The sequence below is a fragment of the Rattus norvegicus genome, chromosome 17 (genome assembly GCF_036323735.1).
Source record: "Rattus norvegicus strain BN/NHsdMcwi chromosome 17, GRCr8, whole genome shotgun sequence".
Taxonomy (NCBI): domain Eukaryota; kingdom Metazoa; phylum Chordata; class Mammalia; order Rodentia; family Muridae; genus Rattus; species Rattus norvegicus.
In genome coordinates this window covers 52,203,367-52,228,963 of record NC_086035.1, presented here as the reverse complement: position 1 = coordinate 52,228,963, position 25,597 = coordinate 52,203,367, and the positions used below count along the sequence as shown (strand labels likewise).

General features: G+C 38.5%; 1 protein-coding gene across 13 annotated transcripts in view; it reads right to left on the bottom strand.

Moving 5' to 3' along the window:
• The window catches only part of Sugct (succinylCoA:glutarate-CoA transferase), an 857,841-nt gene that overhangs the window by 700,889 nt on the left and 131,355 nt on the right, over positions 1-25,597 (bottom strand). For 12 of the 13 annotated variants that reach the window (XM_039095899.2, XM_039095902.2, XM_039095898.2 and 9 more), the window contains one exon: positions 3,218-3,309. In XM_039095899.2, coding sequence (XP_038951827.1) covers positions 3,218-3,309 — 92 coding nt within the window. Of the gene's footprint in view, positions 1-3,217; positions 3,310-20,981; positions 21,139-25,597 lie in introns of all 13 variants that reach the window. The other variant, XM_039095904.1, reaches the window with a different exon arrangement.

Sequence of the window (25,597 nt, the reverse complement as noted above, 5' to 3'; positions counted from 1 at the left end):
AAAAGGCAGACAACAGAACCTGAGGACATTCAAAATGTCATCAGAACCTACTATAAAAGTCTATACAAAAATGGGAAATCTAGAAGAAATGGAAGATTCTCTAGACAGATAACCATGTACGAAAGTTAAATCAAGATCAGGTAAACTATTTCAACAGCCCATAACTCCTAAGGAAATAGAAATACTCATCAAAAACCTCCCATTCAAAATAAGTCCAGGGCCAGTTTTAGTATAGAATTCTACAAGATTCAAAGAAGTGCTAATCCTACTCAAACTGTTCCACAAAATGGAAACAGCAGGAACGCTACCTAATTAATTCTATGAAGTCACAGTTACTCTGATACCTAGACCACACTAAGACTCAACAAAGAAAGAGAACTTCAGACCAATCTCGCTTATGAATATAGATGCAAAATTACTCAATAAAAGTCTCACAAGCCAAATCCAAGAACACATCAAAACCATCATTCACCATGATTAAGTAGTTTTCATCCCACGGATACAGGGATGGTTCAATATACAAAACTCCAACAACGTAATAATCTATATAAACAAACTCAAAGAAAAAAAAGACACGATCATCAACACCCCTTCATGTTAAAAGTCCTGAAGAGGTCAGTAATTCATGGCACATAACTAAACATAATAAAAGCAATATATAGCCAACATCAAATTAAGTGGAGAGAAACTAGAAGCAATCCCACTAAAATCTGGGACAAGATAAGGTTGCCCACTTTGTCCCCATCTCTTCAATACAGTACTCAAAGTCCTAGCTAGAGTAATTAGACAACAAACAGACATCAAGGGGACAAAAATTGTAAAGGAAGAAGTCAAAGTATCACTATTTGCAGATGATACGATAGAATATAAGGGACCCCCAAAATTTTGCCAGAGAACTACTAGAGCTGATAAATATCTTCAGCAAAGTGGCAGGACAAAAAGTTATCTGAAACAAATCAGTAGCCTTCCTTTATATAAATGATACACAGGCTGAAAAAGAAATTAGAAAAGGAACAACACCCTTCACAATAGCCACAAATACTACAAAATATCTTAGTGTAATCCTTACCACGCAAGTGAAAGATCTGTGCAACAAGACCTTCAAATCCCTCAAAACAGAAATCAGAAAACACCTAAGAAGATGGAAAGATCTCCCATGCTCATGGATTGGCAGAATCGTGAAAATGGCCATCCTACCAAAGGCAATCTACAGATTCATAGCAATGCCTGTCAAAATTCCAACACAATTCTTTACAGACATGGAAAGAGCAATTCTCAACTTCATCTGGAATAACAAAAACTCAGGATAGCCAAAACAATTTTCCACAATAAAAGGACTTCTGGGGGAATCATCATTCCTGACCTCAAGCTATATTACCAAGCAATAGTGATAAAAACTGCATGGTATTGGTACAGAGACAGGCAGGTTAATCGATGGAATATAATTGAAGACCTAGAAATAAACCCACACACTTATGGATAAAATATACAAAGAACTCAAATAGTTAACCTCCAAAAAACCAAATAACCAAATTAAAAATGGGGTACAGAGCTAAACAAAGAATTCTCAACTGAGGACTCTCAAATGGCTAAGAAGCACTTAAAGAAATGTCCAAAGTTCTTAGTGATCAAAGAAATGCAAAATCAAAATGAGCCTGAGATTCCACCAGTCCGAATGGCTAAGATCAAACACTCCAGTGACAGCACATGCTGGCGAGGATGTGGAGAAAGAGGACCATTTCTCCATTGCTGGTGGGATTGCAAGCTGGTACAAAGTCTCTGGAAGTCAATCGGTGGTTCCTCCAAAAACTGGAAATAGCTCTACCTGAGGACCCAGCTATACTACTACTGGGCATACACTGAAAAGATGCCCCACCATACCACAAGGACATACGTTCTACCATGTTCATAGCAGCCTTATTTGTAATAACCAGAAACTAGAAACAACCCAGATGTCCCTCAATCGAAGAATGGATACAGAGAATGTGGTTCATTTACACAATAGGATATTACACAGCTAATCAAAATGAGAGCATCATGAATTTTGCAGGCAAATGATTGGAACTAGAAAACATCATCCTGAGTGAGGTAACTCAGATCCAAAACAACATGCATGGTATGTACTCAGTGATAAGTGGACATTAACCAAAAACTACAGAACATCTAGGATATAACCTACAGACCTTAACAAGTGTAATAAGCAGAAAGGTCCAAGTGAGAAGGGACTGACCTGGATTTGAGCAGGGAACGGAAGGGGAAAAGGGAAACAGGATCAGATATGGGGGCACAGGAGAGAAACCCAGAGGGCCAAGAGAATGAAACAGAAACAAGCAGCCTTATTTTTGTGGGGCGATAGGTGGGGTGACCCTCTAGAAAGTGCCAGAGACCTAAGAGTAAGGACTCTCAGGATTCAGTGGGGGTGACCTTAGCCAAAATGCTCAACACTGGGGAAAGGGAGCTCAAAGAGACCACCTCCAGTAGATAGACAGGGCCTCAAGTGGAGGGACTGGATTACTAACTCTTAGTCAAAATTCCTGACCCACAATTGTTCCTGCCTAAAAAGAACTGCAGGGACAAAAATGGAGAATCAACTGACAGGTGCAACTTGGGATCAACCTCAGGGTGGGTTTGGGGGGGGTGGGGAACAGGCCTGCCACTATTACTGATGCTATGATGTGCTTACAGACAGAAGCCTGCCATGGCTGTCCTCTGAGAGGCCCTACCAGCAGCTGACTGAGTATCACAGATACTTAAACCCAACCAGTAGGCTGAAGTCAGGGACCCCTATGGTTGAATTTGGGGAAGGATTGAAGAAGCTGAAGTGGAAGACCAGCTGTCTCAACTAACCCAGACACCAGGGAGCTCCCAGAGACTGAGTCACCAATCAGGAACATACACAGGTCGGTCCAAAGCAGCTGGCACATATATAACAGAGGTCTGCCTGGTCTGGCCTCCATGGGAGAAGATGTGCTTAAATCTCAAGAGACTTGAAGTCTGTGCAGGGGAAGCATCCTCTCAAAGGCAAGCGGAGGAGGAATGGAATGAGGAACTGTAGGAGGGGGACCGAAAGAGGGGGCAATGACTGGAATAAAATAATTTATTTTTAAAAAATCATTCTCTTTCCCTAGTTTCTTTCTAAAATTAATTCTATCTTAACTTGATGAGATAAATTATGGAAAATATGAGAAATAAATAGGAAAAATCTAAGAATACTTACCTCAGGTCCTGTGATGTGCATTAGACCAGACATAGCAGAGGCAATAGCATCATAGCCTGCTCTGTGAGACATGGGCCCTGTCTGGCCATATCCTGCAACAACAAGAACAAGCATCAGTGCCACATGGGGTTTGACAGTGTGCTAAAACCATTCACCTCCAAACACCGCAGCACTGTTCCCATCATATCTGTGCTACCCTTGATGGAAGCTGTTAAGAATTAACTACATATTATGGAATGCAAAAGCCGTCTGAGTTGCTGGCCTCAGTCTGGAGTTTCATCTGGCCTTTAAAATAGTTTGAAATGATTTTATTTAGTTGACAACAATTTTAAAAAAAATAAAAAGAATAGCACATAAGACGTAATTTCTGGATTTTCCTTAAAGGTGAGAAAATAAGACAGGCATGGTAGTGTGCCCCTTTAATCCCAATATGTGGGAGGCAAAGGCAGGTGGATCTGAGTTCAAGGCCAGCATGGTCTACACAGTGAGTTCCAGAACAGCCAGGGCTACACAAAGGAGGGGTCAGAAATATATTCAATGTTAGCCTATATACTCCCACGGCAGCAAACCAAGTTGAGTAACGGCTCAACCCCTTTACATGGGATTCACTCTCTCTCCTTAGGCCTCAACCAGTATCACTTCTTCAACTTACTCCAAGCCCTCACTAGACACTACCTACTCTTCTGTTTGACAGTACAAAAGTGAAGCAAAATGTATTTACTCAGATTAGGCTTGTGTATTTTTCAACTAATCAAAAAGGTTTTAAGTGATGAATTTTAAAGCTGGATATATCTTAGGAATGGCGGTGCAGTGTGTACCTGCAATCCTAGCACTCAGGAGGCTGAGGAAGGAGGACCCAGAGATTGGAGCTAGCCTGAACTACATTGCTAGACCCTGTCTTAAAAACAAATAAACAAAAAACCTCTTAATGGAAATTTTTAAAAAAGAAGAACAACTTACTGACAGGTGGGAATAAAGTGGTCACTTTGTTTGGGGGGAAAACCAATAGCCATATATAAAACACTTTCATAAATTGTAAAAGCCAAAAGTGATGGATGACTTAAAGGAAATGTTGTTTTCCAGATATAGCAGGGTTGGTGAGTATGTGAATTTACAGAGACTACAATAGCATGCACAAGACCTGCACAAGTTCAAACCAGACAAAAGCCTAATGTGTAAAAGGAAAAATGGACACAAAGTCCCACACCAACCCCAAGAGCATACATGTGTTCTTTAGTGTGTATGCATGCACGTGTGTGTGTGTGTGTGTGTGTGTGTGTGTGTGTGTGTGTGTGTGTGTGTAATTTTTGTTTTGGTTTGTATTTGTTTGATTACTTTTAAGAGAGAGTGAATGTTAAGTTGAGTCAGTAGAGAATAGGATGATCTTGGAACGATTGGTGGAGGAGAAAGAATGTGACCAAAATATATTGTATGAAACATTTAAAACAAATAAAATAAAATAAAATACAGATTAGCAGTACCACACATGGCAAATTAAAAAATAAAAAAATAAAAATAAAACACTTTCATGACCTACCTAACAGTGTCATTTTAGGTGATACCTTTTTTTTTCTTTTCTGACTTTTTTGTTAACAAAAAGCAAGTAAATATGAAGAATCTTTTCTTCTCCTTTTTTCTGTCTTAGTGCTTATTGTTTGATCCTAAAGTTTCTATCAGCTGTGGGATTCCAACTTCAAATCCCATTTATTACCCAGATAATGAAGACATGAAGAGCTTTGCTGACCTATCTATTGAAATATTGTGCTTTATAAGTATGTAGAAAAGGGCTCCTGGGGGACTTGCTTCACCAGAAATGGGGAGCACCTCATTTCAGTCCCTCCTTCCCTCCAGTCCACTGATTGGACTTCTCTTAATGGCCATTTATAGAAAGCAGCCTGTAACACATTTTCCTTTCCCATTCTGTGATTTGTGTTAATAGTGTTTATCCTCAAAGTGTAGTATGCTGGTTTATTGATTAGTTGTCCCCTCCATGCTGAAATGTGACCTGTAAAGGTATTTTCACTCGGATTGACTATGTTATCCTCAGACTCTAGTATAATGTTTGATGACATGTTGTGGAAGAATAAATAATTATTACTCAAATGATAATCATTTTTATCATGATCAATCTATAAACTGAACAAAGAAGCAAAAATGTGTTTTCTTTATATGGCCTAATCAACAATTAATCTACCCAGACATGTTTGCTACCAAAATGGTCTCTATTAGAAATAAAACTCTCGGAAATGGACAATTTCCTAGACAGATACCAGGTATCGAAGTTAAATCAGGAACAGATAAACCAGTTAAACAACCCCATAACTCCTAAGGAAATAGAAGCAGTCATTAAAGGTCTCCCAACCAAAAACAGCCCAGGTCCAGACGGGTTTAGTGCAGAATTCTATCAAACCTTCATAGAAGACCTCATACCAATATTATCCAAACTATTCCACAAAATTGAAACAGATGGAGCCCTACCGAATTCCTTCTACGAAGCCACAATTACTCTTATACCTAAACCACACAAAGACACAACAAAGAAAGAGAACTTCAGACCAATTTCCCTTATGAATATCGACGCAAAAATACTCAATAAAATTCTGGCAAACCGAATTCAAGAGCACATCAAAACAATCATCCACCATGATCAAGTAGGCTTCATCCCAGGCATGCAGGGATGGTTTAATATACGGAAAACCATCAACGTGATCCATTATATAAACAAACTGAAAGAACAGAACCACATGATCATTTCATTAGATGCTGAGAAAGCATTTGACAAAATTCAACACCCCTTCATGATAAAAGTCCTGGAAAGAATAGGAATTCAAGGCCCATACCTAAACATAGTAAAAGCCATATACAGCAAACCAGTTGCTAACATTAAACTAAATGGAGAGAAACTTGAAGCAATCCCACTAAAATCAGGGACTAGACAAAGCTGCCCACTCTCTCCCTACTTATTCAATATAGTTCTTGAAGTTCTAGCCAGAGCAATCAGACAACAAAATGAGATCAAGGGGATACAGATCGGAAAAGAAGAGGTCAAAATATCACTATTTGCAGATGACATGATAGTATATTTAAGTGATCCCAAAAGTTCCACCAGAGAACTACTAAAGCTGATAAACAACTTCAGCAAAGTGGCTGGGTATAAAATTAACTCAAATAAATCAGTTGCCTTCCTCTATACAAAAGAGAAACAAGCCGAGAGAGAAATTAGGGAAACGACACCCTTCATAATAGACCCAAATAATATAAAGTACCTCGGTGTGACTTTAACCAAGCAAGTAAAAGATCTGTACAATAAGAACTTCAAGACACTGAGGAAAGAAATTGAAGAAGACCTCAGAAGATGGAAAGATCTCCCATGCTCATGGATTGGCAGGATTAATATAGTAAAAATGGCCATTTTACCAAAAGCAATCTACAGATTCAATGCAATCCCCATCAAAATACCAATCCAATTCTTCAAAGAGTTAGACAGAACAATTTGCAAATTCATCCGGAATAACAAAAAACCCAGGATAGCTAAAGCTATCCTCAACAATAAAAGGACTTCAGGGGGAATCACTCTCCCTGAACTCAAGCAGTATTACAGAGCAATAGTGATAAAAACTGCATGGTATTGGTATTGGACAGACAGATAGACCAATGGAATAGAATTGAAGACCCAGAAATGAACCCACACACCTATGGTCACTTGATTTTTGACAAAGGAGCCAAAACCATCCAATGGAAAAAAGATAGCATTTTCAGCAAATGGTGCTGGTTCAACTGGAGGGCAACATGTAGAAGAATGCAGATCGATCCATGCTTATCACCCTGTACAAAGCTTAAGTCCAAGTGGATCAAGGACCTCCACATCAAACCAGACACACTCAAACTAATAGAAGAAAAACTAGGGAAGCATCTGGAACACATAGGCACTGGAAAAAATTTCCTGAACAAAACACCAATGGCTTATGCTCTAAGATCAAGAATCGACAAATGGGATCTCATAAAACTGCAAAGCTTCTGTAAGGCAAAGGACACTGTGGTTAGGACAAAACGGCAACCAACAGATTGGGAAAAGATCTTTACCAATCCTACAACAGATAGAGGCCTTATATCCAAAATATACAAAGAACTCAAGAAGTTAGACCGCAGGGAGACAAATAACCCTATTAAAAATGGGGTTCAGAGCTAAACAAAGAATTCACAGCTGAGGAATGCCGAATGGCTGAGAAACACCTAAAGAAATGTTCAACATCTTTAGTCATAAGGGAAATGCAAATCAAAACAACCCTGAGATTTCACCTCACACCAGTGAGAATGGCTAAGATCAAAAACTCAGGTGACAGCAGATGCTGGCGAGGATGTGGAGAAAGAGGAACACTCCTCCATTGTTGGTGGGATTGCAAACTGGTACAACCATTCTGGAAATCAGTCTGGAGGTTCCTCAGAAAATTGGACATTGAACTGCCTGAGGATCCAGCTATACCTCTCTTGGGCATATACCCAAAAGATGCCTCAACATATAAAAGAGACACGTGCTCCACTATGTTCATCGCACCCTTATTTATAATAGCCAGAAAATGGAAAGAACCCAGATGCCCTTCAACAGAGGAATGGATACAGAAAATGTGGTACATCTACACAATGGAATATTACTCAGCTATCAAAAACAACGAGTTTATGAAATTCGTAGGCAAATGGTTGGAACTGGAAAATATCATCCTGAGTGAGCTAACCCAATCACAGAAAGACATACATGGTATGCACTCATTGATAAGTGGCTATTAGCCCAAATGCTTGAATTACCCTAGATCCCTAGAACAAACGAAACTCAAGACGGATGATCAAAATGTGAATGCTTCACTCCTTCTTTAAATGAGGAAAAAGAATACCCTTGGCAGGGAAGGGAGAGGCAAAGATTAAAACAGAGACTGAAGGAACACCCATTCAGAGCCTGCCCCACATGTGGCCCATACATATACAGCCACCCAATTAGACAAGATAGATGAAGCAAAGAAGTGCAGACCGACAGGAGCTGGATGTAGATCGCTCCTGAGAGACACAGCCAGAATACAGCAAATACAGAAGCGAATGCCAGCAGCAAACCACTGAACTGAGAATAGGTCCCCCGTTGAAGGAATCAGAGAAAGGACTGGAAGAGCTTGAAGGGGCTCGAGACCGCAAAAGTACAACAATGCCAAGCAACCAGAGCTTCCAGGGACTAAGCCACTACCTAAAGACTATACATGGACTGACCCTGGACTCTGACCCCATATGTAGCAATGAATATCCTAGTAAGAGCACCAGTGGAAGGGGAAGCCCTGGGTCCTGCTAAGACTGAACCTCCAGTGAACTTGTCAATGGGGGGAGGGAGGCAATGGGGGGAGGGTTGGGAGGGGAACACCCATAAGGAAGGGGAGAGGGGAGGGGGATGTTTGCCCGGATACCGGGAAAGGGAATAACATTCGAAATGTATATAAGAAATACTCAAGTTAATAAAAAAAAAAGAAATAAAACTCTCATATGAATAAAAATATAAAAATTTTCACATGAAACATGAAGTAATATTAAAATATTATTAAAATAATTAAAGACTTAAAGACATTTTTTCTCTTTGCTTGCTTGTTTCTCTGGGTCTTGAGATAAGAACTTCCTCTATAGCCCCACCTCGAACTCTGAGCCTTCCAGAGCACTCCCAACTGCTAGGATTACAAGTGTGTGTGCTCCAAAAGGCTTGGCTGATATCCCTTATCAGTGATGACAGAGAATGTGCCAGATGTCTCCCTGTGTTTTATTATTCAAACTTTGAAACTAAAAGAGAGCAAATTTGTAATAATCCTGTCATCTAATTTCAATTATCATTTATTTATAGACAATCTTTCCAGTGTGTTATCTTACAGTTACTACTGCTATCTTCCAAGTACTACTGCTATTACTACTAATATTATGAAAACATATAAAGCAATTTAAAAGAAAAGCTTGAATACCCCAGTTCAGATAAAAAGTTGTTTTCAAAGAAAAGTTGTTTTCCCTTAATTTAAAAAACAAAGCTTATAATTTCTAAACAACTACTCTTTAAACTTTTTTTAAAAGATAAAAAGGGACTATGAAGAGATCATAAGAATAAAAGAAGTAAAGTTAGAAGTCACCATGCAGGAATCTGGAAAGTTCCTCCAAGCTTTAGCAAATGGATATCAGTGGAGCTAGTCTGTATCGGTAAGTGGTACACTAGAACTGTCTTACAGTCTTCACTGCAATGTTTTCCAAGCCACAGGTAATTCCCAGCATGGAACTGTATCCTGAAGCAGAGCTAAGCTACTGGCACACAGAAGGAACACTCTGCTTGGTAAACCACCTTAAGCTCAACAGGAGTCACAAGAAGGATAGGGTTTCCATGAGCTCAGTATGTGCATCTAGCCAGGAGCCCACAAAGTGAGACAAACTAAGGCCTCTCACCATCAGCATGGCTCTAAATGGACTCTTCCAAATAAGCTTGCAGGGAGATGTGCTCAGGAGAAAATCAGTTACTAATAAAAGCACATCGTGACGGTTGCCTTGTGATATAAATTCTTTTTGTTTGGCTCATGACATGAGTGAAGCACAAATACCCTGAACTTTCAATTGCAACTTCCAAGCATTTCTAAGTAAAGAAATATGTAAATGCTCTCACCGAAGACAGTAGCCACAATGAAAAAGAGAGTAAACTTCAGAGCTGGAAAAAACCCGTATTCAAATTATGATTCTGCCAACTATTAAATCTTCAACAGTTCATTTAATTCCTGTGATCCTCAAAGACGATACTAACATTTATCTCACATTTACTTCAAAACTCAACTTGACTGCACAGCAAAAGCAAAGTGAATTTTATATTGAGCACTAAATATACATGGATCAATAAATACATACTAGTCAGCACACCAAGAATACATTAGCTTATATTCTTCCATATAATATTTATAATATCATAAGAAAAGGTATGTTGAGGTATGGCTAAGTATTGAGAGTAGAAATCTCAAGTTATCTAGGGCTGAGGAGATGGCTCAGTGGTTAAGAGCACTGAACTGTTCTTCCTGAGGTCCTGAGTTCAATTCCCAGCAACTACATGGTGGCTCACAACCATCTGTAATGAGATCTGATGCCCTGTACTGTGTGTCTGAAGACAGCTACAGTGTACTTATATATAATAAATAAGTAAATATTTTTTAAAAAATATTTTGTTTAACATCCATTAAAAATGGAAAACTTTTTATAGCTGGAACATAAGACATTAGACAGAAGAATGTAGTAATAATATTATATAGTAAAGCTGGGTATGGTGGTGCACATCTTTAATACCAGCATTTGGGAGACAAAGAGGTAAGCCAATCTCTGTAAGTTTGAGGATATCCCGATCTACAAGTGAGTTCCTGAACAGCTAAAGCTACATAGTGAGACCCTGTGTCAAAAAATATTAACATGCATGTGTGTGTACATGTGTTTATAAGGAAAAAATATTCTGTCTTCTCACTTAATACTTAACTATTTAAATGCTATTAATAATACCAACAGTTTTGAGAACTGTATTAACAATTAGATTTATCTGTTAGTAATGTAAAAACTAGAATTATCTGTTGAAAAATTCAATAGCTATCTGAATCTGAAAATGAAATACAAATGGTTGGGGTTGTTTGTTTCATTTTTATCTTTACCATTTCAAAAACTTATGATCCAAAGTTAACAAACAAACAAACAAAAACTATCAGTTCTTTCTGTTGAAAATTGGAGTAAACGAAATTTAAAGAGGGTGTAGAAAAGCAGATGAAAGCAGATGGACACTGTTCTCTCTCTCTCTCTCTCTCTCTCTCTCTCTCTCTCTCTCTCTCTCTCTCTCTCTCTCTCTCTCTCTCTCTCTCTCTCCTCTCTTCTCCCCCCCCTTACTCTTTCTCACTCTCTTTCCCCCTCCTTCCCTCCCTTTCTCTCTCTCTCCCCTGCCTTTTCACTTACTTTCTCTGTGAGGGACAAGCTCGCCATCTTGTGGCTTCTATAAACACTGACTACACAGCAAAACTTGCAGTTGAGACACTAAGAGTATGCTCCTGGGTTCCTTTACTTTTCCTCTGAATAGTGCCTTGCCATGTCTTCCTTTCCCCTTCACCAGCAATCTTAAAAACCAGCAGTAACAGGCACTCATTCTCTCTGTAACTCTGTGACGCCTTACAGTATTCAATACTCTACCAATCCTTATCATTTGAGGAAACACAAATCCCTTTGACGAACTGAGAGGTTCCGCACACACCCCGGAAGAATGGAACTGAATGGATGCTGCTCATAGAACCCATTTCCGTACTGTGTTGGGTCAGACTCAGCACCTTAGTGGCACCCAATGCTTAGATACACCTGCTCCAGACCCAGAGAGCCTCAGTTCTCAGGACAGCTCTCCTGACAGAAATCAGCCTAAAGGAAGCTTGAGGGTTCTAAGCAACCAAAAGCTTCAGGATGGGGCTTTAGCCTGATGATAATAAAAGGAAAGAGAACAAAAGAAGGCATGGGAAGTATTATAGCAGCGCTGAGAGTTTACTCAAATCTGTGTTCTTAAATCCAATGATGTTTGCTGTACCTCTGTTTTCATAGGCAGCTCCATCCAAAAGCCCAAAATCCTACCAGCTGTTGATGCCCTAAACAGAAATGATATCCCAGTTCAGTCAACTCACACACCATTAACCAACACTGTTTCCTTTCCTATAGTCACTATCTCATTAATAGAAAACACATCTCAGCATATGCACAATCAAAACCCTAAGTTACCCTAAACTCTTGTCTTTCACTTTGTGTTCATGTCCAACTGATCAATAATTCCTGGTTGATTATTTGATCTGCCAGGTATCTTCCACATCTATCTAAGCTCTTATGCTCTTTATTACTGACCTCAGTTTACTCTTCATGTGATACAAAGAACTTCCAAAAATCTGATCAAGATTTTTTTCATACTAAAATTCTTAAAATAATAATATTTCTTGACATGACACATTGCACTCTTTATGATGGAGTTCTTTCTGTTGAAATTGATAAAATCACTCACCACTCCATATATCTTTTGCCACACCCCAAAACAATTTACATTCAGTATAGTTCTTCTCTAAACATGGACGGCTCTTTAGTTCCTCTGGCCCTCTATTGCTGCTACTTCACACATATTCCCATCTTCACTATCTGCAATCTGACTCCCTCCAGGACACAGACACTGGCAGGCACTTAAGAACAATGAAGAAAGACATTTCAAAGATGACTACGCCTGTGCCAGTAGTGAATATATATATATATATATGCTTGATTGTGTATATGATATGTATATTCAACATAACATATATATGTGTTGATACAATTAGATAGCTAACACTAATATTCTAAAAGCTGCAGAAATTCTAACAATAGACCATTACCTGGAAGAACCAAAGGTAATAAAATATTTTGAGATGTTCTAGTCTTAGAACCCACGCCTGCTATGGTGGTATGCATTTGTAATCCCAGCATTCCTCCCGTGATGTGGGAGGCAGAGAGAGGGGGCAGAGAGCAGGCAGAAAGCTCATAGGTCAGCTAGTCTGGAATAGGCTGTACACAGAAAACATAAGAGAAACTAAATAGGTAAGAGACCAGAACTGACTCTCCAAAATTGCCCTCTGTCCTCCACAAGCTTGTCATAATATGTAGTCCTAAACACCTCTCCACATACACACACACACACACACACACACACACACACACACACACTTTTGAAATTAAAATTAAAATATGAATAAAGACTTGGTATTTTTACTTCTTATTTAACTCAATTGTTTGTTTTCTTCTCAATGAAAATGTCCAAGAATAGAGAATACAAGTATTCCTGCTATCTGATTGAAACAAATTAAGTGTATTAAATTTTGTGGGTTCATAATGAATTTTTAATCACCTATAACCACTGGTATATAGTAGGGAATAAATTCATATTGTGAAGATTCATAAGGGAAAAATTTTACATCTACCTAACCTTCAATAAGTAAACGATACCCAGAATAACCAAGTAGTTAAAGATGTAACTTATGTTTGCGTGTGTGTGTGTGTATGTGTATGTGTGTGTATGTATGTGATGTGTGTGTATGTGTGTGTGCATGTGTGTGTGCATGTGTGTGTATGTGTGTGTGTGCGTGTGTGTGTATGTGTGTGTGCATGTGTGTGTGCATGTGTGTGTGTGTGTGTGTTATAAATACATCTGGAGGCCAGAGATGAAGACAGATGCCTTACTAAATCACTTAAACCGTATTTAACAAAACACAGGTTCTCTAGCTGTACATGGAACTCACTGATCGGCTAGGATCGGTGTTTTCAGAGCACCAGGGATCCATCTAGCTCTCTGCACCCTGATCACCCAGCATTGGAGTTGCCAACACAAGCTGCCTTGCCAAGAGCTTTAGGTGAGCTCTGACAATTCAAATTTAGGTTTTCGTTTTTGCATGGCAAGCATTTTGCCAACTTATACATCTCCCCAGCATCCAGAAAGCTTTGTTTTATAAAATTTTACCAACCATGAAGAAAACCCAAAGCCATGCAATTCCTACTAAATTAATAGATGTGGGCAAACATTATTGATAATAAAACATAACTTCCAACTTTACAAAAAGATCTTATGTGATACCGAGGAAAACAATCATAATTTCCTATTAAATATTCTTAAGGAAAGGAAAACTCTAATAAAAACTCAAATAATCTTACAGATTTGTCTATGTACTGTTAAAAATTGAGACACCACAGAAACACAATTTCCATAACAGGACAAAAGAAAAAATTATGGAAATCATAACGAAAATGAAAGATTCGAGAGGCACTGTGAGGTAAAGAAGGAATTGCGGCCTGCTTTTGGATTTCAAATTTGAGGCACAGAAATTTGAATGGCACTCGCATGCTTAATTACATTAATTACTATTTTTATTCAAGTGTAATAATGGTCTGCATATTTAGGCTTTAAATGTGTGTGAATGTGTGTGTGTGAGAGAGAGAGACAGAGACAGAGACAGAGAGACAGAGATAGAACTGGCATTCATGCTTGCCACAGTCTCTGTGGAAACCCGATGTCTTGGCTCTCTCCTGCCACCATGTGGATCCCGGGGATAGAACTCAGGTAGTCAAGCTGAGCCACTCTGCCAGCTTTACTGAGGATTTAACAAGGTCATTTCCCATTCAATATATTCTGAGATAATTAAAAAGGAAGTTATGTGAGTTCTAAACTTTACTTGTACACATTCTTTGGAAGATCCATCATAAGCAGGATTATGAATAAAGCATGGTAAGTTATAATTTATTAAACTGGGTACTGAAAATTTGTTACACTATACTGCTTATCATGTTTTCAGAGTAATATTTAAAACAATAAAATAATAAATTCTAAAATGCTATGCTAATTCCATTTTGAATATATAAAAATACATCAAAAAACAAAACGAAAGAACACCAAGTAATATTATTTATGAAAAGACTTTAGGCCAAAGTTCTCAGCATACAGATAAGAAAGTGGCTTTCAGAGACAGGAAGTAGCACTAAGGTCAGAGGCCTTCAGCAGAAAACTGAGCAGAAGTCACTCTCTATTCTTAGGCACTTTCTGCTTTACATGGATTGATTCAAAAGTGAACTCGGGAGATAGCTTTCTAAAGTCTTTTTTCCTGGTGTTTGCTCTTCGCTTTGTGAGTACTTCCTTTGTCATGACTCTTTCTTGAAACATGAAGAGCCAAAAGGACCAGAATTTCACAATCTTGTGGCTTTTTTGCTCAACTTTCTTATGAACATGTGGAAAGCCTCCTGTTTGAAACTTTTCCCTCAGTCATAATTTACTTTAATGTTTTTTTTCTTTCTACAGTCATATCCATATGTTTCTTTCTCTTTTCCTCCCTCCTGTCACAAACACTAAAACAAATTCCAATGAAACAAAACTACAAGCCAATTTAAGAGTTCTAAATTCAAGGACTTCATAGGTCAAATAACAGAGACAAGTTAGAGTTATAAAAACAGCATGGCCAAACCAAAAACCAGCCTAACGAGAAACCCACCCCATGGACAATCTCCAACGCCTGACATTATAAACGATGTTCTGTTATGCTTGAAGAACAGAGCCTGGCATAACTGTCCTCTGAGGGGTTATACCCAGCAGTAGACAGAAAGAGAAGCAGATACCCAGAGCCAAACACGAGATGGAGATCAGGGACACCTAAGGAAGACCTGGGAGAAGGACTGATGGGAACTCCACAGGAAGACTAACAGTGTCAACAAACCTGGACCCTGGGAGCTGTCCGAATCTGAGTCACCAACCAAAGAACATATATGGGCTGGAACAAGGCCCACAGGCACATATGTAGCAGACAGGAAGCTCAGTCTTCACGGCTGACCTCTCTGATCTCAGTGGGAGAAGAAGCACCTAATCTGGTAGAGACTTGACATACCAGGGAGGGACGAGGGTCTTGTCTTCTCAGACACTGGGCGGTGGGGCTATAAAGGGTCTTAGTGAGGGAGGGATCGGGAGGGGGGCAGTGATTGGGACATAAACAAATAAATAAATATTTGAAAATATTATGGCCACAGACTGAGCATGGAAACCCCAACGGAGGTGTTAGGGGAAAGACTGAAGGAGACGAAGGGATTTGCAACCCCTTGAAAAGAACAACAATATCAACCAACCAGATGCCCCAGGGCTCCCAGGGACTAAACCACCATCCAAAGAGTTCACATGGACGGACCCATGACTCCAGATGCATATACAGCAGAGGTTTGCCTTATCTGGCATCAGTTGGAGGAGAGGCCCATGGTCCAGGGGAAACTTGGTGCCCCAACCTATGGGAATGCTAAGGAAGTGAGGCTGGAATGGGTAGGTAAGTGGAGGGATCACCCTCATAGAAGCAGGGGGAAGGAGATGGTATAGGGGGTTCGTGGAGGGAAACCCAGGAAAGGGGATAACATTTTAAATGTAAATAAATAAAATGACCAATAAAAATATAGTATGGCCAAAGTATTTAAAGGAAGTATACTCATGCTTCATATATCATCTCATTTATGCTTCACAGCAACTAAAAGGAATAAGTTTTATTGCCCCATTTTAATTACTATGAGAAAAATGGTGCTGTGAATAGCCAAGTATTCACACCCAAAGTCATACCACCACTTACCATGATCCTATAAGCAGCTATTAAACTGTTGACAATCATTGACTATGAATAATATTTTACAAAGTATTTCCATGAGCACCAACAATTTATAAACTATTTGGAACAAAACTTTGCTTAGGAATGCCAACAATTTAGACCTAGTTTAAGACTAAAAGTGTGATTAGTGTGCTTTGCTCTCCCAACAACGTATGAAATTAGATCACCAATTTCTATCAGAAGCAGCAGCAAAACTGATTCGTTAATTGCAAAGAACTTAAAACATGGAAAACATCATGCTAACAGATATACGCTCCCAATTCAAACAAAGAGATGAACTGAATGATATAACAAAAGCATCCTGCCTTTATCACAGAATCACCATCGTTTTAAACTATATCTAATTGGTAATGCTAAAAGTACTGTTTATTTTACAGTTGTTTTATGCACATGTATTTTCCAACAATATATAATCATACTAGGTAGACAGTAGAAATTTACTGCTTATCAACTAACTGTGCATATTTTGTGCTTTATGCTATTCCTTTCATGGCTGTGATATTCTTCACATAAAGTTTCAAAAGCTGCTTTGATGCAATTTATGGGAGTCAGGATGATTGGGTATCTAGAAAATTATCTTAACTGTGGTATGCAATATATTTTTATGAAAAGAAAAACAAAAAGTCATTAAAACACTCATCATCTAAATGGAGTCTGTCACTACTAAGTTCTGATGCCTGGCCAGTGCATCTATTGTCACAAGCACAGATTGTTTTAAATCCCAAAATACTTATTCAACAATGGAGGAAAAGGCTATTAGAAACCATAGTGATATAATGAAAAGAAATAAAATTTGACCTCCAACTATGGATTTTTATATATTTCAATGTTTAAAAACTATGAGTAGTTAGTTTCATATTGTAAGCTTTATTATTTTCTAAAAGAACTCATCTTATAGTTTGATAGATATACCATAAAAATGACTAAAAACAAACCAACAAAAAATCGAGGCCAGTTAGCATTGTTATACATTTTTATCTTCAAGAGAAAAATCAAATCTTAAATGACAGAAATGTAAAACAAGCTTTGAATAGAAAAGAAAATTTTGAAAACCCAGCCAGACTCCCACATAAACTAACTCCTATAGCTGGATTCCCACACTCCAAATAACAGCACTACGTCAGCCTTTGAAAGGACATTCTAGGCAATGAACACAAAAAAAGTATTCAGTACAGACCTCTTTACAAAGCAAGACTAAACATCATCTCAAATTAAGTCCAGATAAACGGATAATATAAATGAATAACAACTTAATAAGAATCACCTTTACCCTCGTTCCATTGTCAAGAGGAAAATTCTCAATTAAGGGTAAATATACATCTTTATTTAATAAATAAGTAAAAAACAAAAAGAACAAAAGTTAAGAAAGCAGCACATAGAGAAAAATCCTTGAAGCCATGGTTGAGAGCAATTAAAACTTTTTCACAGTGCAAACTTAAATAAACATGGCTGCTAAATATTCTCAGTGACATTAAATCTCAGGGCTGAGAAATAACATAAAACTAAGGGACAACGATGGCATGTAACAGTCCTGGTAAAACTCATTATGTAAAGACTAGCTGATCTGAGGGTTAAAAGCTTGTAGTTACATATAAACACGTCGAGTTTGGGAATCTTAGTTTCTCCACTCAATAAAACCAAGGATCATTGGGAAAACTGTCCAGGAGCATTAGCAGGGTGGCAAACCTAGAAATAATGTACAGAAAAAATGTTAAAGTGTTCAATGAATAAAGATAGGGGGAAAGTATACAAGAGCCATCTTTAAGACATTCATATCGGGGGAAGGAATGAAGAGGCAGCTCAGCGTTTAAGAGTACTTATTACTCTTCGAGATGACCCAGGTTCAAGTCCCAGAATCCACATGGCAGATCACAACTAGCTTTAACTAAAGCGTTGGGTATCTGACACTTTCATCTGACCTCCAAAGGCATAAGACTTGCATGTAGTACATATGCAGACTGAACACCCACATACATAAAATAATTTAAGAGAGAGGGAGAGAGTGTCCAGTAGCCAAACCTGTAGATATGAGAAAATAACAGCTACAGAATATAACCTATTGACTAAATGTGATTTTAAGAGTCCATATTTTTATACATTTTTCATAATTGAAAAAAAGTCTCTTCCTAGTAGCAAGAAGTCAGCTGATAAAAACGATAACATGATAAACATAGTAGTAAACATTTCTTTAATCCTAGTACTTGGGAGGTAGAGGCAAGTGGATGTCTGTAAGCTTAAGGTCAGCCTGCTCATAGATAGATAGATAGATAGATAGATAGATAGATAGATAGATAGATAGATAGATAGATAGATAGATAGATAGATTAGTTAGTTTTAGTTTTAACTGTCAACTTGAGATAGATGTAGAACTCTATAGTTCGTTTTAACTTGAGACAGCCCAGAGTCATCTGACATAGGAACCTTGATTAAGAGATGTCCCAGATCAAATTGGTCTATGAGTATATCTGCAGGAGATTCTCTCCTTGGTTGTTAATTGATGTGAGAGGGCCTGGCACCCTGAAAGCAGCACCATCCCTGGGCAGGTAGACCCAGCTGAAATGTTAAGGAAGCATGAGCCTCCAAGTGAGCCAACAAGCAGTGTTCCTCCATGGCTTCTGCCTTGGCTTTCCTCACTGATGCACTGTGACCTGGAACTGTAAGTCAAACAAACCCTTTCTGCCCCTATGTTGTTTTCAGGCCGAGTGTTTTCTCACAACAGAAAGCAAACTAGCGGGGTGGGAAGGATAATAAAAAAATACCTGCATATCCAAATGTGGAGTTTAAAAACAACTCTGTAAGCAATGCTAACAGGCATCTAAAATGCCCTTAATTTATTTCTCTGAGGAAAACGAAGAGGACAAAGAGGAAGGAAGGTGATAGTGGCACAAAAGAGAAAGACCTGCCATTTCCTAAACATGCTTCTCCATGCTAAGCACTTCACATACATTAATTCATTTAATCCATACAAGTCTAGAGCTTTCAGAGGAGAAATTTACAGCTTGGAAAAGTTGTATAACTTCCTCAAGGTTACATTAAGAACAAAGCCATTGTGTTTTGTTATTATTATTTGATTTTTGTTGTTTGTTTGAGGGAGTTGTTTGTATTATATGCCACTAAATGTATTATAAGCAAGCACTCTACCATGAGCCACATCACCAACTATTGGTCCCACTTTAACCTGAGAACGTGAATTTTATCTCATAAGACTGAAGAGAGACTGTATTAAAACAGTACAGAAGGCAAAGCAGCTCAGAAGGCAAAGGGCTTGATACACACCTTGAGTCCCAGGATTCACAAGATGGAAGGTGGGAACCAAGTCCTGCAAGTTGTTCTCTGGTCTCTACAATCATGATGTGGCACTAGCATACCCAAAACTACATGATACATACATACATACATACATACATACATACATACATACATACATACATACAAACAAACATACATACATACATACATACATACATACATACATACATACATACAAAGTGGAAACTTCTGGTTTCTTTGGAAAGTCGGTTGTGTCAAATGATGTTTTGCGGGGGCACACAGGTGAAATGATGTTTTGCTACAGCAGACACATGAAAGGACCTGTGATGAAGAAGTATAAATATGACCCCAAAGACAGTGGAGGAGTAGCATGGGTTTGCTTTGGTCAATCTCACTATTTTCGCTAATGACACTCAGGTATTGCTTTGCCTTACAATGTGCTGCTGAGCTCTGCTTGTGGTGACTCCAGAGAGAAACTCACCAAAGAAGTTCTTGTGAGGTTCCTATGGCTTCTTGCCTCCAGGTGGTTTGTGAACCTTGTGGTTTCTTCAGGACTGAACTAGAGCTGCTGGTTCATGAATGGTGTCTACCTGCCAAGAGGATTGGGCTGCAACTGTTGATTCATATTAGGTGTTTGCTACAGGACTGAACTGCTGATATGCTGACAACAAAGTTTGGACTTGCCCCCAAAGAACTACCTCTAAACAGGTCTATTTCCCCCATGTTCTAATAGCAGTTCTTTTCCACTACCTCTAGTAGGTTGTCTGGTAGAGGAGAAGTTGGACATTTATTAAAACAGGCTGCAAAAATTTGTGCCAACATACATACATACATACATACATACATACATACATACATACATACGTACTTACATACTTACATACATACATACAAGCATGATTTTTAAAATATAATAAGGTAATATTAGGCCTCTCAACATTTCCAAACTTTATAGCAACAACAGAAGTATCATTTGATGAGAATCTAAGAATAAAGCTATGAAGAGAGTAGAACATGACCAAACTTGCTCCTAAAGTCTAGTTCCTAAAGAAAACTTCAGGAAGAAAATGAACATTCAACATGGGAACCAGGAGAGAGTTGTTTCATTTCTAGTAAATTAGCCACATAATTTTATTCCACTAATGCAGATTTAACAACTACCAAGAAAATCAGTGGCACTTTGGAAAAACCATTAGTGACCAATGGTAACAGGCCTCAACTCCACATGACACACAGTTTTGCTAAGCAGATTCTAGCATTTCCTTGGTCGAGCAGGAACAAACAAATGTTTTTACCTCGGTGATCAGTTGTTGTTTCCCTGACTCCACTGACAGAGATTTTTATGGCAAATGTCTCTACACTGGTGAATTTGTCACTTTTCCAGCTGTTCATTTATGACCCTTCATAAGCCCTGGGCATCTTCAGCATATCAGCTCCCTTCTGCTCTGTTATCTAGGACAGATCAAAGGCACAGAATGATATGTTTCTACAGGAAATATTAGCAAGACTGTGGTGCCTTCCCAAGCCACAGCCCTCCAGACAGCCTCTAACCTCTAAATATCCTGAGCATGAATCACATATCAATCCGCTTATTCACTAACTCCAGGAAACAAACTCCAAATCCTCCAGATGTACCAATACGGTCTTTTCCTTTCACTTTAAATAATACATTCTATCGAACTATTTCTTTGCATATGATAACATATTTGAATAAAAGAATAAAAAGGTAGAAATTATAAATATTTGATTGAAAAGGTTTTAAGTTAAAAATGATTATGGTTGTTTGCACCAAATCTAACAATAACAATTACACCGCTGCTATACAAATGAAAACTGACTTTTGTATTTTTTTAATTATTTGTACTAAGTACATGATAAATACTAAAAGCAAATCTAATATGTATTTGGTATCCCTGCTGACCCCAAGACTCTAGAATAAAAACTGGTTCCTATACCACCAGTATAAGAACTGTGATTCTATTTCAATACCTTCTTCATGGTTTCAACTAAGTGAGCACTAAGAAGAATTTGTTTTAACTTTCAACGATCCTTCGTGGTAAAATCAGATGATGTCAAAATATTTTGTATTGGGAGACTTAGCTCAGGCTCAAAGTTCTTCTGTGCGTACTTCGGAAATAAATAATTGGTAAGTTACTACACTGGAGTGAACGACTAAGAGGTGAATGGCACTGTTTCCTCTAAATGAATACTTATATGCACTTGTAACATGGTGCCAAGGACAAGCAATTCCTGGGTTGCTTTGTGAAAATGACACATAGAGCAGCTAAGTGGGCAATGAAGTGATGAGAGACTCAGAAGTTTTTCTCTCGGCATGCAGCTTGAATTAACCCATGCTTCCTCCACTCTTATTCAGGGCCTCTCGCTCAACCTGATGTTTGATGGCCTCAGAATATGCAGTAACAGACTCATGAACCAGATTTCCTCCTGATGAAGTCAAGTTAAACTTACAATGCCAGATTCATGCCAAATGAATATTGGCTTTGTAGCTAGACACAAAAAAAAAATTCTACAACACTAGGGGAATATTATTATAGTCAGAAAGGATACCAGAGTATCAGAAGTAATTGTAATGGCTGGGCATGGTGGTACATGCCCTTCATAATAGCATTCAGGAGGCAGAGATAGGCAGATCTCTGTGAGGCCACTCTGATCAACAGAGTGAGTTCCAGGAAACTCAAGGCTCCCTAGTGAGATCCTGTCCCAAAAAGAAAAAATATATATATATATATATACATATATATGATAGATATAGATGTAGATATATATATAAATATATAATATATATATATATTCCATCTGCCAATATGTGAGTAATTTCACTCTGTGTAGGTTCCCACTGCTATGATCCTCTGCCTCATGATGGGCTCAGAATCACCGGAGGCAAAGATGGTGATTGGTCTGGAACCCTGAGTAAAATAAAGCCTTCCACATTATACCCCAAAAGAGACAAAAACCACTTGAATTTTATAGCAATCATCATGATAACCAAGTATTGTCCCATCTTAATTGTTCAATGTAAAGGATAGGGAATTGTGACTCTTATATTCTTTCATAGAAATAGGAGGTAAGCCGGTTGTGGTAGCGCACGCCGGTAGCATTTGCTGAAGAAATAGGTGAGCATATTTCTCCAAAGAGGAAGTTTACTTTTCATGTCATCTCTTGGCATTATTCCTTTAATATTAAATTGTGTGATTATTTTTATACATGGAACTCCCTAAATATGCAAAACCAACTCAAGGCACAAGGACACTAGTGACGGTTTCCCAAGTTCATTAATTTTTGAAAGAACTGTCACATGACAAAATATCTCATCCCACATATACAAGATTGTCCTATTAACTTAGCACCTATGAACTGTATATCTCAAAAGAGGGGGTGGTTTTTCTAAACAGAATTTGGACCTTCCACCAATGAGATCCATTTTCTGTTTCTACAGCTAAGTTCTCAGTATTCAACAAAGGGCAAACTGGATGAAAATCTGTAGATGTCTACAGCATGTTAGTATTCTTTGTTACCTAAGGTAGAGGATACAAGCTGCAGCCTTTTATCTCTACCTGCTAATGGAGAAATGTCTATTCCAAAAATCCTAATTGTTCATACTACAGGGATTGCAAAACCTCAAATACCTCAAAACTTTATTTTTATTTGACACCTCCCCCCAGAAAAAAATGAAGCCTGGGACTCATTCACTTATCCCCACTTGCTGGTATCCTAAGATTTCTGCATTAAATGAACATTCAGTGATGAACAAAACAGAAAAAAAAAAGATGGGAGAAGGGAAGTTAAAAAGATGTGGAAATCAACCTAAATTAGCAATCACTGACCAAAGATGAAGGAATTTTAACAATAAAATTAATAACAGTCATATTAGATCAAAGGTCATCATTTAGAGCTGCTGCAGAGCTGGAGTAGGCGGTGAATACTGGTTGCTAATCCATCACAGGGTCATAGGACCACAGGGCATAATATTTAAAAGGCACTTTAGAGAAGTGGTTGTTGCCAGACACTCTAGATCAGAAAATGACAACATAGCGAAAGACCTTCCATAGTGGGAGACAGACATAGATTTCATGCATAATGGTTGATGTCTTTGAGACACAGCCTTTGGAGTTTACTGGACTGTAACCGAGAGGATACCAACTGTACAAAAGACTAACCAGGTGGAAGCTAAAAACACAGGGTAGCATTAAAACAGCAAGAAAGAGGAGTCTGCTTAGCATAAATACCAGCTGGTTTTGTTGACTGGAAGATCTAAAAGAGTATTTTGTTTGATCCAATGTTCAGTATGATGCTCTTGGTATGCGGTCTGGAAAAAATGGACTATGTCTCTGTTGTATAACCATCTGAAGCTTAATCTGTTTAATTTTGGAAGAAACAAACCAGATTAACCATTAAAAGAGGCAAGGACTAAAAATGCCAAGGACCTAAGAAAGCTTATTAGACGGATAAGAAGAGCCAACATGGCCGCACCTACCTAATGTTTATAAGGCATACACTCACCAGAGGGGACAAGCAAATGGTCCAGAACAAAAGGAAAATCTTACCCATTTGTAGGGAATACAGGAGGCCATTGTATCATACAAGAGACATTAGTTACGTTCCCACTGTCAGGACAAATATCTGACAATAGCAATCTAAGAAGGGAGGGTTTGTTACTGTTGCCAGTTCCTGCATACAGGACCTCAGGCAGGAAAGTCATGGAGAGTTCATAAAGGCACAGTGTGTGGTTGAAACACTATTATCTCTACCCCGCAAGAAACAAAGAAAGGAGAATGCCAATGCTCGTCTTCTCTTTTTCCTTTTTATTCAATATAGGACCCTAGTCCTTATGAATGGGGCTACCTAAAGTCAGGATAAGTCTTCCCTCCTCAGTTACATTTCTGGATATACCCTCGAAGACATACCCTATCTCCTAAGTAATCCAAAAGTCCATAAAATTGGCAATAAGAAATAATTATTTAAAGTCTATTCCGTACCAATGTGATATCCAAACATATCACTTTTAAAGCATAGAGTTCCATCCCTGACCCTCAAAGACCCAAGGTCATCTTGTGATGCAAAATGCTTTAGATCATCTATAAGAGTCCCCAAAGTACTAACCCTTCTAACACTGTTTCAAGGCCAGTTCTTAACTGTGAATCCCTGTAAAATAAAAAACAAATTATGTACTTCTAACATTGTATACATTCTATACAGTAGCTTAGAATATAAATTACCATTCCAAAATGAATAAATGAGGGCATAGTAAGAGAAGGGCAGACCCAAACTAAGCAGGGCACACACCAGAGCCTGCCATTTGCATGTGCAACAGCTAGAGCTTGTGATAGAATCACCAGGGTCCAACAGGCCTAGGAAGCCGAACCTTTTAGGTCGTTTTGCCAAGAGCAATTGTGTGTTCTCTCTTGGGCCAAATCCTAGTTGCCTGCAGCTTTCTTCAACAAATGTCCTGACTTCTGGCATCTCCAATATTCTGAGGTATCCATTGCAAATTTTGCCTTTTATTTTTTTAGATTCAAGCATAATGACTCAAAACCTATATACAAAAGCAGAGAACTAGATATCCATTTTACGCCAGTTTACTGATTTTTCCTGTTTTATTTGTTTTGTTACTATTGGACTTTTATTTACATTTCAAATGTCATCCCCTTTCCCAATTTCCCATCCATACACTCCCTATCCAACCCCCTCCTTCATCTTGTATGAGGGTGTCCCCCGCCCCCAACTAACCATGCCTTCCTGCCTCCCGCCCTGACCAAGGGCTTCTCCTCTTATTAGTGCTCAACAAGGCCTTCCTCTGCTACATGTGCAGATGGAGTGTGTACTCTTTGGGTAGTGGTTTAGTCCCTGGGAACGCTGGTTGGTTGGTATTGTTGTTCTTATGGGGTTGGAA